Raw genomic sequence first — 19,491 nt, 5'->3', positions numbered from 1 at the left:
CTCTTCAAAGGGGGAGACACTCTAGACCCAAACTGTTATAGACCTATATCCATCCTGCCCTGCCTTTCTAAAATCTTAGAAGCCAAATTAACAAACAGATCACCAACCATTTCGAATCCCACCGTTCCTTCTCCACTATGCAATCTGGTTTCCGAGCTGGTCATGGGTGCACCTCGGCCATGCTCAAGGTCCTTAATGATATCATAACTGCCATCGATAAAAGACAGTACTGTGCAGCCGTCTTCATCGACCTGGCAAAGGCTTTCGACTCTGTCAATCACAGCATTCTTATCGGCAGACTCGGTAGCCTTTGCTTCTCAAATTATTTCCTCGCCTGGTTCACCAACTCCTTCTCAGATAGAGTTCAGTGTGTCAAATCAGAGGGCCTGTTGTCCGGACCTCTGGCAGTGTCAATGGGGGTGTCACAGGGTTCAATTCTTGGGCCAACTTTTTTCTCTGTGTCTATCAATGATGTCGCTTTTGCTGCTGGTGGTTCTCTAATCCACCTCTATGTAGACGACACCATTCTGTATACATCTGGCCCTTCTTTGGACACTGTGCTAACAAACCTCCAAACGAGCTTCAACTCCATTCAAAACTCCTTCTGTGGCCTCCAACTGCTTTTAAATGCTAGTAAAACTAAGTGCATGCTCTTCAACCGATTGCTGCCCACACCCTCCCGCTTGACTAGCATCGTTACTCTGGATGGTTCTGACCTAGAATATGTGGACAACTACAAATACCTAGGTGTCTGGTTAGACTGTAAACTCTCCTTCCAGACTCACATTAAACATCTCCAATCCAAAATTAAATCTAGAATCGGCTTCTTATTTCGCTGCAAAGCCTCCTTCACTCATGCTGCCAAACATACCCTCATAAAACGTACTATCCTACCGATCCTTGACTTCGGCGATGTCATTTACAAAATAGCCTCCAACACTCTACTCAGAAAACTGGATGTAGTCTATCACAGTGCCATCCATTTTGTCACCAAAGCCCCATATACTACCTACCACTGCGACCTGTATGCTCTCGTTGGCTGGCCCTCACGACATATCGTCGCCCAACCCACTGGCTCCGGGTCATCTACAAGTCTTTGCTAGGTAAAGCCCTGCCTTATCTCAGCTCACTGGTCACCATAGCAACACCCACCCGTAGCACGCGCTCCAGCAGGTATATTGCACTGGTCATCCCCAAAGCCAACAATAACTTTGGCCGCCTTTCCTTCCAGTTCTCTCCTGCCAATGACTGGAATGAATTGCAAAAATCACTGAAGCTGGAGACTAATTTCTCCCTCTCTAACTTTAAGAATCAGCTGTCAGAGCAGTTTACCGATCACTGTACCTGTACACAGTCAATCTGTAAATAGCACACCCAACTACCTCATCCCTATATTATTACTTGTCCTCTTGCTCTTTTGCACCCCAGTATCTCTACTTGCACATCATCTATCACTCCAGTATTAATGCTAAATTGTAATTATTTCACATCTATGGCCTATTTATTGCCTACCTCCCTACTCTTCTACATTTGCACACACTGTACATAGATTTTTCAATTTTTCTTTTCTATTGTGTTATTGACTGTACATTTATTTATGTGTAACTCTATGTTGTTGTTTTTGTCGCACTGCTTTCTTTTATCTTGGCCAGGTCGCAGTTGTAAATGAGAACTTGTTCTCAACTGGCCTACCTGGTTAAATAAAGGCGGAATAAAATACAAAATAAAAAAAAGAGCCCATCACGATTCCTGTGCTGTTAATGTTATTGGAGTGCACTGCTTTCACTCATTGCTTTTCTATGTGGTGCATAGTGTTCTATTAAATGTTGTGGTGTACAGTAGCGGCCTAGAAAGTAGGTGAGGCAGGAATATATTGGATTCCTTGTGTCTCCAATCTATTACTATATGTGCCTTCAGATTTGGCCAGTTTGTTTGCAGTTCAGTATTGGAAAAGCTTTGATTAAGTGAAAGCTCTCGATATGATTAATAACTCCTTAAGCAATAAGGCCCGAGGGGGTGTGGTATATGGCCAATATACCACGGCTAAGGGCTGTTCTTAAGCACGAAGCAACGTGGCTAGGACACAGCCCTTAGCAAAGGTAGCAGCTAATGGGGATCCCTAATAAATACAAATACAAATATTGGCTATATATCACAAACCCCTGAAGTGCCTTATTGCTATTATAAGCTGGTTACCAATGTAATTAGAGCAGTAAAAATAACCTGTGGTATATGGCCTGATATACTACAGCTTTCAGCCATTCAGCATTCAGGGCTCAAACCACCCAGTTTATAAATAACTATAAATCACAGGATTTTTGAATGTTTTTGCAATAATATTCCTTAGATCTAAATCTTTTAAGATGTTGCAATAATATTCTCTGATCTAAATATTTTATGCTTTTGCTATAATATTCTCTGATCTAAATATTTTATGCTTTTGCTATAATATTTCTCCGATCTTGTCACACGCGTCGTAAGGATTGGACCAAGGCGCAGTGGGTATTTGAAGTAACGCGAACACTTAAACAAAACGACGAAACAGTTCCGTAAGGCAACACAGGCTATACAGGAAAACAACCACCCACAAAACACAAGAGAAACAAACCCCAACTAAATATGGCCTCCAATTAGAGGCAACGACAACCAGCTGCCTCTAATTGGAAGTCCTACCAAAACCCCAACATAGAAATAGAAAACTAGAGTATAAACATAGAAATAGAAAACATAGAACCTAAACCAAAAACACCGAAACACACAAAACAAACACCACCTGCCACGCCCTGACCAAACTACAATGACAAATAACCCCTTTTACTGGTCAGGATGTGACAGATCTAAATCTGTCGTCACTATGCTTCTGATCTATTTATCATGTCTAGATCTAAATGATATCTGCTCATCATACACTCAGGCCTGTCTAGCCCAGGACATAATGAGATGGGCAGCCAATGGCCAAACAGATCTTATCAACCTACACCTTCTAGTCATTTGCTTATAAGTGATCCTGTAATTTAAAATATATATATGTGATATTTTTGCAGTATCAGTATGCTTTTATGTCAAAGACACTGAGGTTCAATAACACAGACTAATACTTTGCTGATGTGGTTTTAAATCAGAAGCATCGAATTTCATTTGTGGATCTTGTGGTATGGATTGAAGTGGTCATTTAAATTAACATTATCATTACCAATTTTGCGACATTATGGAATAACAATGATATTTTGACATTGGGTGTTCTTTTTTGCCGAAGGTCAATGTCTGCATGCAGAGCCCACCTGCTCCTGCTAGTCAGCAGAAGAGAGACAGGCAGGGAGACGGGTGGGTGCAGATCAGGAACGCCACAGCCTGCCAAGCCAGATAGAAGCACAGACAGATCTGCACACAGGCTGAGCATGGAGCTGCCTGTCTCTACTGATGCACTTCCTGTTTTGACAGGCCAATGTTCTAGTATTGGGAACATGCTGGGGATGTGTTATAATCGTATAAGAAAACACAGTAATTTGGAGCAGACACATTATATTATTAGCATTGTTGAAATGGTATTTTAATGATGATGTTACAATACTCTCTGTTTTCTGAATGTGCTGCTAGTGTTTCCAGAAATGTGCAGTGGAGAGTCAAATGATCTTCACTGGGCTCCCACAGTCAGAGAAGCCAGAGAGGCTGAAAGGCTGTCACTTCCGCTCTCTCTCAAAACACACTAGATTAATGGGCTGCCTGTGTGACCTAGCCTTGGTCTTTGTATTACTCAACTACTGTGTTTAGTCCTGGACCGGATGCAGCTGACCTCCATTTTCTAATGGAGAGAGACCTTTTAGCGGCACTCAAGACTGAAATCACTTGTGCGCATCCACTAAGAAAAGGGATGCTGCATTGTGTATCCCCTGGTTCATTTTGTCCTAAGCTTTGAGAACACAGAGCATGTGCACTCTGTCTACTCATGTACATGAACAGAATGTAGGGAGGAGGAGAATTATTGTAGCCTGGAGCAAACTTGGGAGCACTGCACTTTAACACAATTGGAGTGGCAGTACTTTCAGGGGGTGTTTTTCACGTAGGCTGTGGGATGGAGTTCATTGTTTTCAGCAGTGCGGAGAGGCAGTCTGTTGGAGGAGACCCTAGTTCTATGAATCAGTGGACATTGACTGGACCAAATCTAGGGTGGAGATGTTTTGTAATTTTGCCTTATTTTGAGGCTCACCAGACTGTTGGACCTGCTAGGACCTCTAGTCAGAGAAACTGGAGCAATTTTTCAGAGAAACTGAGAAATTTCTTTCTGACCCCTCCATGGGTTATCCAACAGCTCCACACATGTCACATCCTCCTTGCATCTGTGGATATATTAAACTTTGAACACGGCTATTAGTAACCTCTTTGTTTGAAGTTTGTTTATCGTTCACGCCAGGATGCTGTTGCCTGTGTTTGTAGCACGGTAATTAAAAATGCATATTGTTGTCACAGTAAACTTTACATGTATTATTAATACCAGATGATCAGGCAGCAGATTGTCATGATTAATATTCATTGAAAGCATTGACACTGATAATGCATGATGAAGATACAAACACAACTCCCCCCTCCTCAGAATGAACACGGCAGTATTAACATTGATAGAGCTCTTAACTCAGAAGGATCTGATTAACTGATATGTCCTTATAATACACCTTAGCAACCCTATTGTAATGATAGATGGGTTCTTTTGTCTGTTGATGCAGGCCTACACTGCACATGTTGTTCACCCGTGTCTTAATTATTCCCTATGTTTAGATGAATATATATTGTTTTATAGCACGCTGACTCTGCAGGGGGATCCCAGGGGGCTCTGCCACTGGGTTCAGTGTAGAATGTGCAGAGGCCTGCCATCTTGCAGTGTGTAGATATTACTTTGAACAAAGCCAAGAGGTTGGTTGGGTTTTAATTGTTGGCTCAGAACACTGACACTAATACACACATAAAGGATTGCATGTGTAAGCAATACACAAATAAAGTAATGCGTGTGTAAGCATTTCCAATCATTTGTCATTAAGCTCTATTTATATTCTGTAATCTGGATGCCCATTGAAGGGAATAATTACACTGTTGCACTAGCGCTTTGATGATGAATCAACATATTATATATTTTTTGTTCATGATGATTTTTGTGTTTTGGGAAGAATTTAGAGATGCGCAATTATGCCATGTGATTGGATGTGCTAGCACAGTGCCTTCAGAAAGTATTCACACCCCTTGATTTTTTTTCACATTTTGTTGTTACAGCCTGAATTTAAAATGGATTAAATTGAGATTTTTTGTCACTGACCTTACACACCATACCCCATAATGTCAAAGTGGAATAATGTTTGTTTTTAATTGTTGCTAATTAATTACAAATTAAAAGTTAAAATGTCTTGAGCCGATAAGTATTCAACCCTTTTGTTATGGCAAGCCTAAATAAGTTCAGGAGTAACAATTCACTTAATAAATGGCATGGACTCACTCTGTGTACAATAATTGTGTTTAACATACTTTTTTAATGACTATGTAATTTCTGTACCCTACACATACAATTATCTGTAAGGTCCCTCAGTTGAGCAGTGAATTTCAAACACAGGGTACAGAAATTACATAGTCATTAAAAAAGTATGTTAAACACAATTATTGTACACAGAGTGAGTCCATGAGTTACATAATTTTTACATTTTGACAAATGATTTACGATATACTTGTTGGTCTCTGTTTTTGCAGATATCTTCATTTCATTGTGACTTCTCCGAAGTATTGTGCAAGCCCAGCAGTGTAGATACACACAGCGTTATAATTTGTCAGCATCTCTCAAGCCTCTTGGGGGACTCCTCAAAGTGGAAACCCCTCTCTTCTCAAATGTATCATCTCTTAGAATATGCCCACACTCTACAGAATGCTTTATCTATAGGTAACTGACTAAATAAAGGAAACACTTGAGTAAATTAGGGATACAAAGTATATTGAAAGGTGCTTCCACACAGTTGTCGTTGCTGAGTTAATTAAACAATTAACATCCCATCATGCTTAGGGTCATGTATACAAATACTAAGTTGCCTATTATTTTAGCGTATGTGTTTGGTGTTGCTATCCTTGTGGGGACCAGAAGTCTGTCCTTGTGGGGACCAGAAGTCTATCCTTGTGGGGACCAGAAGTCCTCATGAGGATAGTAAAACAAGGAAAAGTCTGACAAGTAGGAACATTTCGCCAGTCACCACAAGGAAAAAGGCAATTTTATGCTCACAAATCAGGGTTAGGGGTTAGGGTTAGAGTTAGGGTTTTGGTTAAGGGTTAGGTTTAGGGTTAAGGAATTAGGGGGAAAATAATTTTGAATGGAAATCCATTGTCAATCAAATTTTATTGGTCACATACACGTGTTTAGCAGATGTTATTGCGGGTGTAGGGAAAAATACTTGTGTTTCTAGCTCTGGCAGTGCAGTAATATCTAACAAGTAATATTAAACAATTTCAGAACATACTGTATACCCAATACAAACAAATCTAAGTAAAGGAATGGAAAATATAAATATATGGACGAGCAATGTCAGAGAGGCGTAGACTAAGATACAGTAGAATATAATAGAATACATTATATACATATGAGATGAGTAATACAAAATATGTAAACATTATTAAAGTGACAAGTGTTCCATTTATTAAAGTGGCCAGTGATTTCAAGTTTATGTACATAGGCAGCAGCCTTTAATGTGCTATTTAACAGACTGATGGCCTTGAGATAGAAGCTGTTTTTCAGTCTCTTGGTTCCAGCTTTGATGCATCTGTACTGACCTCTTCTTCTGGATGGTAGCGGGGTGAACAAGCAGTGGCCTTCCCGTTTTGGCCTTCCTGTGACATCAGGTGCTGTAGGTGTCCTGGAGGGCAGGTAGTTTGCCCCCGGAGATGCATTGGGCAGACTGCACCACCCTCTGGAGAGCCCTGCAGTTACGGGCAGTGCACTTGCCGTATCGGGTGGTGATGCAGCCCGACAGGATGCTCTCAATTGTGCATCTGTAAAAGTCTGAAGGTTTTCGGTGTGAAGCCAAATTTCTTCAGCCTCCTGAGCTTGAAGAGGCGCTGTTGCGCCTTCTTCACCACACTCTGTGTGGGTGGACCACTTCAGATTGTCAGTGATGTGTATGCCGAGGAACTTCTCCACTGAGGTCGTGTCGATGTGGATAGGGGGGTCCTCCCTCTGCTGTTTCCTGAAGTCCACAATCATCTCCTTTGTTTTGTTGACATTGAGTGAGAGGTTATTTTCCTGGCACCACACTCCCAGAGCCCTCACCTCCTCCCTGTAGGCTGTCTCGTCATTGTTGTTAATCAAGCCTACTAATTTTGTGTCATCTGCAAACTTGATGATTGAGTTGGAGGCGTGATTTGATGGAAATGGAAATCCACACCCATACAGTCATGGGTGAACAGGGAGTACAGGAGGGGGCTGAGTACGCACCCTTGTGGGGGCCCAGAGGTGAGGATCAGCGAAGTGGAAGTGTTGTTTCCTACCGTCACCACCTTGGGACAGCCCGTCAGGAAGTCCAGGACCCAGTTGCACAGGGTGGAGTTCAGACCCAGGGTCTAGAGCTTAATGATGAGCTAGGAGGGTACTATGGTGTTGAAAGCTGAGCTATAGACAATGAACAGCATTCTTATTCCTCTTGTCCAGATGGGATAGGGCAGTGTGCAGTGCGATGACGATTGCATCGTCTGTGGATCTATTGGGGCGGTAAGCAAATTGAAGTGGGTCTAGAGTGACAGGTAAGGTAGAGGTGATATGATCCTCGACTAGTCTTTCAAAGCACTTCATGATGACAGAAGTTTTGACATGGAAACTCTGACGAAGGCCATGAGGCCAATACGGAAGCTTTTTAAAAGCAGTGATACTATCAAGAGCAATGTGCAGGTTTCTTATGTTTTCTCATAATGACAGACGTGAAAGCTACAGGGTGATAGTCATTTAGTTCAGTTAGCTTTGCATTCTTGGGTACAAGAACAATGGTGGCCATCTTGAAGCATATGGGGACATCAGACTGGGATAGGGAGAGATTGAATATGTCTTTAAACACACCAGCCAGCTGGTCTGCACATGCTCTGAGGACGCGGTTAGAGATGCCGTCTGTGCCGGCAGCCTTTCGAGGGTTAAAACACTTAAATGTCTTACTCACATCGGCCACGGAGAAAGAGATCCCACAGTCCTTGGTAGAGGGCCGCGTCGGTGGCACTGTGTTATCCTCAAAGCGGGCAAATAAGATGTTTAGCTTGTCCCGGAAGCAAGATGTCAGTGTCCGCGACGTTGCTGGTTTTCCTTTTGTAGTCCATGATTGTCTGTAGACCCTGTCACATACTTCTGGTGTCTGAGCCGTTGAATTGCGACTCCACTTTGTCTCTATACTGACATTTTGCTTGTTTGATTGCCTTGCAGAGGGAATAACTACACTGTTTGTATTCTGCCATATTCAAAGTCACCTTGCCATGGTTAAATGCGGTGGTTCGCGCTCTCAGTTTTGCGCAAATGCTGCCGTCTATCCATGGTTTCTGGTTGGGGTAGGTTCTAATAGTCACAGTAGGTACAACATCTCCTATACATTTCCTGATAAACTCAGTCACCAAATCAGTATGTTCATCAATGTTATTATCCGAGGCTACCCGGAACATATCCCAGTCCCCATGATCAAAACAATCTTGAAGCGTAGATTCCGATTGGTCAGACCAGCGTTGAATAGTCCTTAGCACGGGTACTTCCTTTTTGAGTTTCTGCCTATGGGAATGGAGGAGTAAAATGGAGTTGTGGTCAGATTTGCAGAAAGGAGGACGGGGGAGGGCTTGTAGGCATCCCGGAAGTTGGAGTAGCAGTGATCGAGTGTTTCAGCAGCGTAAGTACTACAGTCAATGTGTTGATAGAAATTTGGTAGCCTTTCTCCCAAATTTGCTTAGTTAAAATCCCCAGCTATTATAAATGTGGCCTCGGGATATGTGGTTTCCATTTTGCATAATGTCCAGTGAAGTTCTTTGTGGTATCAGCTTGAGGGGGGACATACACGGCTGTGACTATAACCGAAGGGAATTCTCTTGGGAGATGATACAGTCGGCATTTGATTGTGAGGTATTCTAGGTCAGGTGAACAAAAGGACTTGAGTTCCTGTATGTTATCACAATCACACCATGAGTCGTTAATTGTGAAACATACACCCCGCCCTTCTTCTTCCCGGAGAGCAGGGTTGGGTAGGTTACTTTCTGAATGTAATCCATTACAGTTACAAGTTACCTGTCCGAAATTGTAATCAGTAATGTAACTTTTGGATTACCCAATCTCAGTAACGTAATCTGATTACATTCCGTTACTTTTAGATTACCTTCCCCTTAAGAGACATTAGAAGAAGACCAAAATGTATGTTACTAATTGAACGGCATTTGTTGCAGGATAAATCAATGTTAAAGTTTACATAGCTGGCCATATATGGATTTTAAATTTTACTTTATGGGTTGATTATGTAGGCTTCTTCTAAGCCATCGCTTTCTACTATATATAATAATACGATTAAATTATGCATTTACATTAAAAAACCAAAGTCTATCAGAATTCCAGTCATTCCAATAAATGTTATACCCCTTGATCTTCAAGAATAGGACTTGGAAATATGGAAGTATAGATTAGTCAATTTGTTTTACCTGAGCATGACCCCAAAACTAAGGACTTATTAGCCAGCCCTACTCTGTTGTTTATGATTTTGTTATCATGGAGGACTGATTGGGCTCATTGATTCGAGTATAAAAATAAATGCTGCGCTCATGGAATGGCATGCTTTACCAAGAGTGTGCAAAGCTGTCAACTATAAAATATATTTTGATTTATTTAACACTTTTTTGCTTACTACATTATTCCTTATGTGTTATTTCATAGTTTTGATGTCTTCACAATTATTCGACAATATAGAAAAATAAAGAAAAACCCTTGAATGAGTAGGTGTGGCCAAACTTTTGATTGGTACTGTATATATAATTTATAAATCCCAAAATGGATGTAGCACCTACAGATTGCCCCTTTAAGTCCATCAAAAGTGTGCAAGTTTGAGCATGTGTATATTAGGCCAATGGATTTTTTTTATCAGCATGAATTAGATTGAGCAATAAAAGCCCCACTTTAATTCCATAAGCTTGGATCCGCACTATGCAGCTGTTGGAAGAGTGCATTTTTCATTGATGATTGATAGGCAGTTTAAACATCTTGAATTGAAACATTATTAGGTTCAAATACACATTTAGATTTGTGAACAGCCATCCACAACAACCACAATCCGTAAGGCGCAAATAGCTAGATGAGAAAGCAGCAGTGGGATTCACATCAATGCGCTATATAAATATCAATAATAAGTGATATCCGTATCGCCGTAGACTACATCACTACTGTCATCCTTAACTCCAAGCGTTTATTCAAGTTGGATAATCTTTGGATTCCAGCAGCAGTCGCACCATTGGAAGACATAGCTTGGACAGTAGCCTACAAAAGCCTATTCCTGCTCTTTTCCCGCGATCCATCAAACACATTTGGTGTGTCATCATAGTGGTCTCTGACTTGTGGTCAGACTCACTCAGGTGGAACAAACTTAAACTTGAGCCTTTTTTCAATGCTGATTTGAATGTCATTGAGAAAACAGAGAAGTGTCAAAGTTTTTTTTCTCGCAAACATGCTTTCTGAATTAAAAATGAATCCTTAAAGTAATCATCTAGTTTTTCAAAAGTATCAGTAATCTGATTACAATATTTTAGCTGGTAACGTAACGGATTATAGTTACCATTCTTTTGTAATCTCCCTTCCGGAGAGAGATTTATTCCTGTCTGCGCGATGAACTGAGAACCCAACTGGCTGGACGGACTCAGACAGTATATCCCGAGAGAGCCATGTTTCCATGAAACAGAGTGTTACAATCCCTAATGTCTCTCTAGAAAGAAATCCTCGCCCTGAGCTCGTCAACTTTATTACCCAGAGATTGAACATAAGCCAGTAATATACTTGGAAGCGGTGGATGGTGTGCGCGCCTCCAAAGTCGGACTAGAAGACCACTCCGAGTACCTCTCCTCCGCCGGCGGTGTTTTGGGTCGGCCTCTGGAATCAGTTCCATTGCTCTGCAGGGTGAGAAACAAAGGATCCGATTCTGGAAAGTTGTATTCCTGGTCGTAATGCTGGTAATGGTGGTAGTGCTGGTGATTAGCATGACTGAATATATTTCAGTCATGTTTCCTAGCCTTGTTCAACACTGAATTATCATTATATTTTATTGTTCTGCCATTATTTTCCCATACTGTAGTCACCATGAAACTTATGAGTAGTAAACATGTGTGTGAGCAGGTGCAAGCACAACCCATGAGCACTGGAGAGGAAACGAGCCAGAACAATATGCCTTGTCCTGCCTTGGAGAGCAGAATGTTCCATGTCTCTGTTGTCCTCTCCCCTCCTCTCCACTTGCTGTGCCATCACCTTCTGTATTCCTCTAATACACTCAGGACTCTGCCAAAATACACTTCTGAAGAGGCTGATTGGCCTGCTCTGATTCTTGCTGTAGCCTATACCTGCTCCTAACAGTAAGCGAGCTGCATCATGCATCGAAGCCTGCTGTGATAAATGACCAGGCAGATAGAAAGGGTAAAGGAGGAATCCTTCAAGACTGTTTTGTTTAATTACCAACCAGCTAACAAGTGAATGGGTTTGATTAGGCTCAGCGGGAAAAGGTACGTGCCTGTCAATTAGAAGGCCTGGAAAACTCAGGCTGCCCTCCACTAATTAGAATGTCAGAACATTCAGAAATAATCATTTGTCCCTGAAAGCTTCAAACGAGAGCTCGGCAACAGAAAAAAAACAACATGACCCTGAAAGCAGTGTTCTTGATAAGTACCCCAGCTGAGATCAAACTGTCACGAATCACAATGCTTCTTACACTGGCTCTGTCTATCATTTGTTCCTTGCAGTAGATCGAAACCTAGAAGTATGGTTTAGCTGTAGGGTACTGCATGTGTAATCAATCAATCAAATGTATTTATGAAGCCCTTTTTACATCAGCAGATGTCACAAAGTGCTATACAGAAACCCAGCCTAAAACCCCAAACAGCAAGGAAAGCAGACAGCAAGCAATGCAGATGGGATCACCACTGATTTTACATACCTTTTAAATGACATGATGATGGTGATGGTGATGATGATGATGATGATGATGACGCTAACGACAACAACGATGATGATGGTGGTGATAATGATGATTATGCTGGTGGTGCTGATGAAACGTTCAAAGTCCTGGTGGGAACAGTGAGCTTGGATTAACACAAAGCACTACAAAATATGCAGAATGGGAAAGGTTTTTCAAGAATGTACAGTATTTCAGTTGCCTCAGTCACGGATACAAATGAATTATAATTTTTTTTAAATGTACTCCTCTGTGAATCCTTTTGGCCTAAGGAGCCAAAGTCTCTGGGCACAGAAAGTTACTGAATCACCAGACGAATAGACAAACAAAGTGTTTATTTCAAAGGTTACTCTTCAAAATGTGTGTTTTGTTCTTTTTGAAAGACTCAAACCACAAAAGATGTGACATTAAAAAGATGCTGACATTTACAGTAAGAAAATGACTGGAGAGACCCACCTGACAGTTACCAGCCAACATGATGCTCGTTATCCTGTGAATCATAGCAGATCTGAGATCCTGCCTTGTCCTGTGATCCTACAAATGTACTGTATACTATATGTTGTATTGTTATTTTTGTGGAGGCGAATGAAATGCACACCTGTTTAGGCGAGGTGCTGGCTAGCGGAGTAGAACACTTGAAAAAGAAAAGTAGAGCCACACACTCTTGGAGCTCAAATGCAATAATTTAATAACCTAATAACAAACGTTTCGACAGACAAGCTGTCTTCATCAGGCTATAATTGTTGTATTGTTATTTTTACCATCATGGTGAGAGTTATTTTAACATTTACTTACAGTACAATTAACCTAGTATTCTGTGACGATCCGAGCTCAAGCCCATCGTCCCTTAGAAATTAGGCCTATCCCTTACGCATTCCCCAAATGAATTTGTTTTCTCACACTGTTGCGTCAATAAAACCATCATTTTTGGTCATGTTACTCTGCTGTCCAACGGTGTGCTACAAAAACAAAACCCGAACTAGGCTTCCTGGTCGGTCAATCCTAACTTTGAATTGCATGTTTAAAGTTTGTTTTCTCTGTGAAATAAAACATTCAGCCAATCTCAAGGCCTTGTATTATCTACAAAATGTCCTCTGATTTCGTCAAAATGCAATATTATTTTTTTTACAAAAGAAACCCTGCCACACAAACAATATTAATTTTGAAATGTGTCCAGATAATTAGAGCACCTCCTAACTCATCACACTCGGACCATCATTAATTTTCACCCTCGCATGTAGCTCTGTGATGATTCTGCAACCCCTTTGGAGGGTGAAGAATCAAACAACCCCACACACCTGCTACTCCACCAAATCAATTCCAACCAGACAAAACTGGTATTCTCCCTATTCTCCCGTGTTATTATTCTAATAAGGAGAGTCAGTGTGACCCTGAAACCCTGGTGTAATTTTAGTTGTATTTGATCTCACACATTTCTTCTCCTTTCTCCACAGATCTGACATTCTCCTGGATTTTTAATGAGTATCCCTCGTTTGTGAAGCAGGACACACGACGCTTTATCTCCCAGGAGACGGGGAATCTATACATCGCTAAAGTGGAGCCTTCTGATGTGGGCAACTACACCTGTGTGGTGACCAATACTGTCACCAAAACCAGAGTCCAGGGCCCGCCCACGCCTTTGGTGCTCCGCAGTGATGGTGAGATCCAGTTCTACGACAACCACTTACACCCTATCAAAACAGTATATTCCTATTTCATATGTTCATTTTTTGGCTGTTGTGCTGTGTAATGTGTTCAATACTATCACATTTGAAAAGTGTAATTTGTTCACAATCAGTAGGTGAAATGTCAGTAATATTAAACTACACTACTATATCATTAATACATACAGTATATTAATAATTGTATCTCTGCATAGTGTTAAACATTAGTTAGAGAAAGCCAACAATTAGATCACTCAGACAAAATACATTTTCATTGGAGAGCCTTTGACAAAGCCAGCCTGAAGCACCACAACCATTGGCTAGTGGGCTTTCTTGCATGGCCTTGAGCAGATCTTTTACTCCAACTGTTTAGGCCTCAATCTGAAACCAGAAGAGTCCTTTTAACATGAACAAATATCAGATATGTTTTTCTAATCGTTATATCTACCAGATATGTCAGGTGCAAGTACATGTAGCGGACATGAGTTGGTCATGGTCACAGGATGAGGTAACCCGCCTGCAAACTTCAAAACCAGCATCAGCCCTCCGCCCATGAGGGAATTTCATCTTGGTCTAATGGGCTAATATGTTGGTTGTTCCTGTGGGAGACCCCGGTTCATAACCCACGTGTTACATTCAGTATGTTAGCATGAAAACTACTACTGCTAATTATTCATCCCTCTTAGATATGATCATGAGTAAATTAACCCTCCCTATTGAATATGGTCCTTAAGACAACTATAATTGGTTGAATCAGGGGAAACATTTATGTGTAGTCAGCCGACCTATCATTAAATAATACCACATGTTTCAAGATGGCAATCATTGTTCCTGTTCTCAAGAAAGCTAAGGTAACTGAACTAAATGACTATCGCCCCGTAGCACTCACTTCTGTCATCATGAAGTGCTTTGAGAGACTAGTCAAGGATCATATCACCTCCACCCTACCTGTAACCCTAGACCCACTTCAATTTGCTTACCGATCGAATAGGTCCACAGACGATGCAATCGCCATCACACTGCACACTGCACACTGCCCTATCCCATCTGGACAAGAGGAATACCTATGTACGAATACTCTTCATTGACTACAGGTCAGCATTCAACATTATAGTACCCTCCAAACTCCTGGGTCTCGACTCCGCCCTGTGCAACTGTGTCCTGGTCTTCTTGACGGGCTACCCCCAGGTAGTGAAGGTAGGAAACAACATCTCCACTCCGCTGATCCTCAACACTGGGGCCCCACAAGGGGGCGTTCTCAGCCCCCTGCTCTACTCCCTATTGATGAATGACAGCGTGGCCATGCACGCTTCCAACTCAATCATGAAGTTAGCAGACAACACAACAGTGGTAGGCTTGATTACCAACAATGACGAGACAGCCTACAGGGAGGAGGTGAGGGCCCTCGGAGTGTGGTGTCAGGAAAATAACCTCTCAATGTCAGCAAAACAAAAGAAAGGATTGTGGACTTCAGGAAACAGCAGAGGGAGCACCCCCCTATCCACATCGACACAACAGCAGTGGAGAAGGTGGAAAGTTTTAAGTTCCTCTGTGTACATACCATCGACAAATTGAAATGGTCTACCCACACAGACAGTGTGGTGAAGAAGGCTGAAAAAATGTGGCTTGTCACCGAAACTCTCACTAACTTTTACAGGTGCACAATTGAGAGCATCCTGTTGGGCTGTATCACCGCCTGGTACGGCAACTGCACCGCCCACAACCACAAGGCTCTCCAGAGGGTGGTGCGGTCTGCACAATGCATCACTGGTGGCAAACGACCTGCCCTCTAGGACACCTACACCACCCGATGTCACAGGAAGGCAAGAAAGATCATCAAGGACAATAACCACCCAAGCCACTGCCTGTTCACCCCGCTTCCATCCAGAAGGCGAGGTCAGTACAGGTGCATCAAAGCTGGGACAGAGAGATTGAAAAACAGCTTCTATCTCAAGGCCATCAGATTGTTAAACAGCCACCGCTTGCACAGATAGGCGGCTGCCTACCTACAGACTGAGCAAGAGGACAAGTACATTAGAGTGTCTAGTTTGAGAAAAGGACCCCACACAAGTCCTCAACTGGCAGCTTCATTAAATAGTATCTCAGACTGGCCAATAAAAATAAAAGATTAAGATGTGCAAAAGAATACAGACACTGGACAGAGATATGGCTTTTTCTTTGCAACTCTGCCTAGAAGGCCAGCATCCCGGAGTCGCCTCTTCACCGTTGACGTTGAGACTGGTGTTTTGCGTGTTCTATTTAATGAAGCTGCCAGTTGAGGACTCTAATGCACTTGTCCTCTTGCTCAGTTGTGCACCGGGGCCTCCCACTCCTCTTTCTATTCTGGTTAGAGATCTGTATGAGATCTTCAGCTTCTTGGCAATTTCTCGCATGGAATAGCCTTCATTTCTCAGAACAAAAATAGACTGACAAGTTTCAGAAGAAACTTATTTGTTTCTTGCCATTTTGAACCTGTAAACGAACCCACAAATGCTGATGCTCCAGATACTCAACTAGTCTAAAGAAAGCCAGTTTTATTGCTTCGTTAAACAGCACAACAGTTTTCAGCTGTGCTAACATAATTGCAAAAGGGTTTTCTAATGATCAGTTCACCTTTTAAAATGATAAACTTGGATTAGCTAACACAATGTACCATTGGAACACAGGAGTGATGCTGATAATGGGCCTCTGTACGCCTATGTAGATATTCCATAAAAAATTTGCCGTTTCCATCCAGAATAGTCATTTTCAACATGAACAATGTCTACAGTACACTGAATTTCCGATCAGTTTGATGTTATTTTAATGTTATTTTAATGTTTATTTTCTTTCAAAAACAAGGACATTTCTAAGTGACCCCAAACTTTTGAACGGCAGTGTATATTCTTATCCCATTCCTTTGCTAGATTGTGTGTATTAGGTTTTGTTGTGGAATTGTTAGATTTGACGTGTTAGATTTAGATTTACCTGTCAGATCTAGAAGAATAAGCATTTCGCTACACTCGCAATAACACCTGCTAACCATGTGTATGTGACCAATAAAATATGATTTGAGAATAGAATAGCGTAATATTTTTTTTGTAATTCTTTTTTGTTACTTTTACCCCTTTTTCATTGTATCCAATTGGTAGTTACAGTCTTGTCTCATTGCTGCAACTCCCGTACTGACTCGGGAGAGGTGAAGGTCAAGAGCCATGCGTCCTCCGAAACACAACCCAACCAAGCCACACTGCTTATTGACACAATGCCCACTTAACCCGGAAGCCAGCCACATCAATGTGTTGGAGGAAATACTGTGCACCTGGCGACCGTATCAGCGTGCACTGCGCCCGGCCCACCACAGGAGTTGCTAGTGCGTGATGGGACAAGGACATCCCTGCCGGCCAAATCCTCCCCTAACCTGGATGACGCTGGGCCAATTGTGTGCCGTCCCATGGGTCTCCCGGTTGTGGCCAGCTGCGAGCGACAGAGCCTGGACTCGAACCCAGAATATCTAGCGATGCAGTGCCTTAGACCACTGCGCGACTCGGGAGGCCGTAGTATAGCATAATATTACAGTAAATTACGCTGACTGTATCTAAGCAGTCAGGTGGGAATTGTTTAGATACACCACTGCAGAAGCAGCAGCATTTGAGGGTTAGGTTTAAAATGCAGGACACTGGATCTCTGCTTGTCTAGAATCACTACTTCTAGTGCATACTATTTTTTAAGATGCAGCATGAGGTATCTTTTTTTTGCCAACTTACAATACCAACTGGTGTGACAATGAGGCATCAACAATGAACCATCCAATCACACACGGCACATTAGCTTCTATTACCTCCTAAAGGTTATGGTATGAGACAGTGTTGTAGAACTCGAGTCCAGGACTTGGACTTGACTCGGACTCAAGTAATGATTTTCGGACTCAACCAGTCATGACTTGCACTTGGACTCGACCAGTAGTGACTTTGTTGTCAGAAAGTCTCTCTCCCTTGCATTATTCAACATGATAGCTACAACAGCAAATGTTCTATAGCTACTGTATTCGCTGCTAGGCTTACCAATGTGCAAAACAGTATGTTATCAAGGTTTCTACATTACAAAATGTAGCTTTGAGCACCAACAAGGGATTTGTGACTTGACTCGGGCTCAAGCATAATGGACTCCGACACATACACTCTTAAAAAAAAGGTCTTAAGAAGAACCATTAAGGGTTTTTCACCATAGGGGAACCCTTTTTGGAGCTGGGTAGAACTCTTTGCAAAGAATTCTAACTAGAACCTTCTATGTAGGTTTCTTTGTAGAACACCCTGTAAATGGTTCTATCTAGAACCCTCTGTGAAGGGTTCAGGCTAGAACACTCTATGAAGGGTTTTACCAAAACCCCTTTTATCCTCTAAAGCAGGGTTCCCCAACTGGTGGCCTCTGTGCCGAATTTGGCCCAAGTGTTTTTGGCCCCCGAAGTTTTCTGAGCCCCAAAAAAGACTGTAAAAACACCAGTAAATCAGCTCCAAGTGATTTTAATTTAGAAAATCTGTTCCAAAGTATTCCCACACATAATAGAGATATACAGTGCCCCTGGACTTTTTCCACATTTTGTTTTGTGACAAGGTGGGATTAAAATTGATTTAATTTTATATTTTTTAAAAAGCAAGGATCTACACAAAATATTCAGTAATGTCAAAGTCGAAGAAAAATGTAACATTCATAAAAAAATATATATAAAAAAATAAAACACTAATATATCTTGGTTAGATAAGTATTCAACCCCCTGAGTCAATACGTGTTAGAATCACCTGTGGGAGCGATTACAGCTTTGAATCTTTCTGGGTAAGTCTCTAAGAGCTTTCCACACCTGGATTGTGAAACATTTGCCTATTATTTTTTTCAAAAATCTTCAAGCTTTGTCAAATTGGTTGTTGATCATTGTTAAACAACCATTTTCAAGTTTTGCCATAGATTTTCAAGCAGATTCAAGTCAAAAGTGTAACTTGGCCACAATCACTGTCTTCTTGGTAATCAACTTCAGTGTAGATTTGGCATTGTGTTTTAGGTTATTGTCCTGCTGAAAGGTGAATTCATCTCCCAGTAATGGAATTTATTTCACCCAACTTTTAACCTAAATCCAATGACATGGTAATTTTTGTTGTTGATTTCACAGTGAATTCAGGTTAGTTAACAACTGAAAAATTTAAATCTAAATTAGATGTTGAACTGACATCTGTGCCCAGTGGGCTTGCCTTACAAAGAACCCTCGTCTTCCAAAAAGGGTTCTTCAGATGAAAATGGTTCTTGGTATAACCCTATTCCTCCACAAAGAACCCATTTGGAACCCTTTTTTCTAATAGTGTAGGGACTTGGCACTCGACTCGGACTCAAGGTTTAGTGACTTGACTACATCACTGATTAGAGCCTCATCCAGCTGTCTCATTTACCATGGCTGATAGGGTCTTGGCTACCTGGCTGTATTAGACAATGGAAATACAGATCTGAATGAGCTTTCACAGTCAGTCAGGAAACCGTGCCTCACAATATCAAGGAGATGAAATTGGCTTGTTTCTCCCATTTCAAGAGCCCATTTGGGCTGAGAAACCTCTGGAAATGTTATAGAGATTTGCAGATAGAGAATAACAGCAACAATGAGAACCTGTTATTGGTTTTCCAAA

The 19,491-nt window shown here is 41.6% G+C and overlaps 1 protein-coding gene across 3 annotated transcripts in view; it reads left to right on the top strand.

Annotated features, from left to right (window-relative positions):
* LOC115207538 (contactin-4-like) overlaps window positions 1–19,491 on the top strand; it is a 242,940-nt gene that overhangs the window by 139,005 nt on the left and 84,444 nt on the right. For all 3 annotated transcript variants that reach the window (XM_029774693.1, XM_029774694.1, XM_029774692.1), the window contains exon 6: window positions 13,634–13,837. In XM_029774693.1, coding sequence (XP_029630553.1) covers window positions 13,634–13,837 — 204 coding nt within the window. The remainder of the gene's footprint in view (window positions 1–13,633; window positions 13,838–19,491) is intronic.

Source organism: Salmo trutta, chromosome 14 (assembly GCF_901001165.1).
Source record: "Salmo trutta chromosome 14, fSalTru1.1, whole genome shotgun sequence".
Taxonomy (NCBI): Eukaryota; Metazoa; Chordata; class Actinopteri; order Salmoniformes; family Salmonidae; genus Salmo; species Salmo trutta.
The sequence above is the reverse complement of the archived record's forward strand: the minus strand, read 5'-3'. Positions and strand labels throughout refer to the sequence as shown.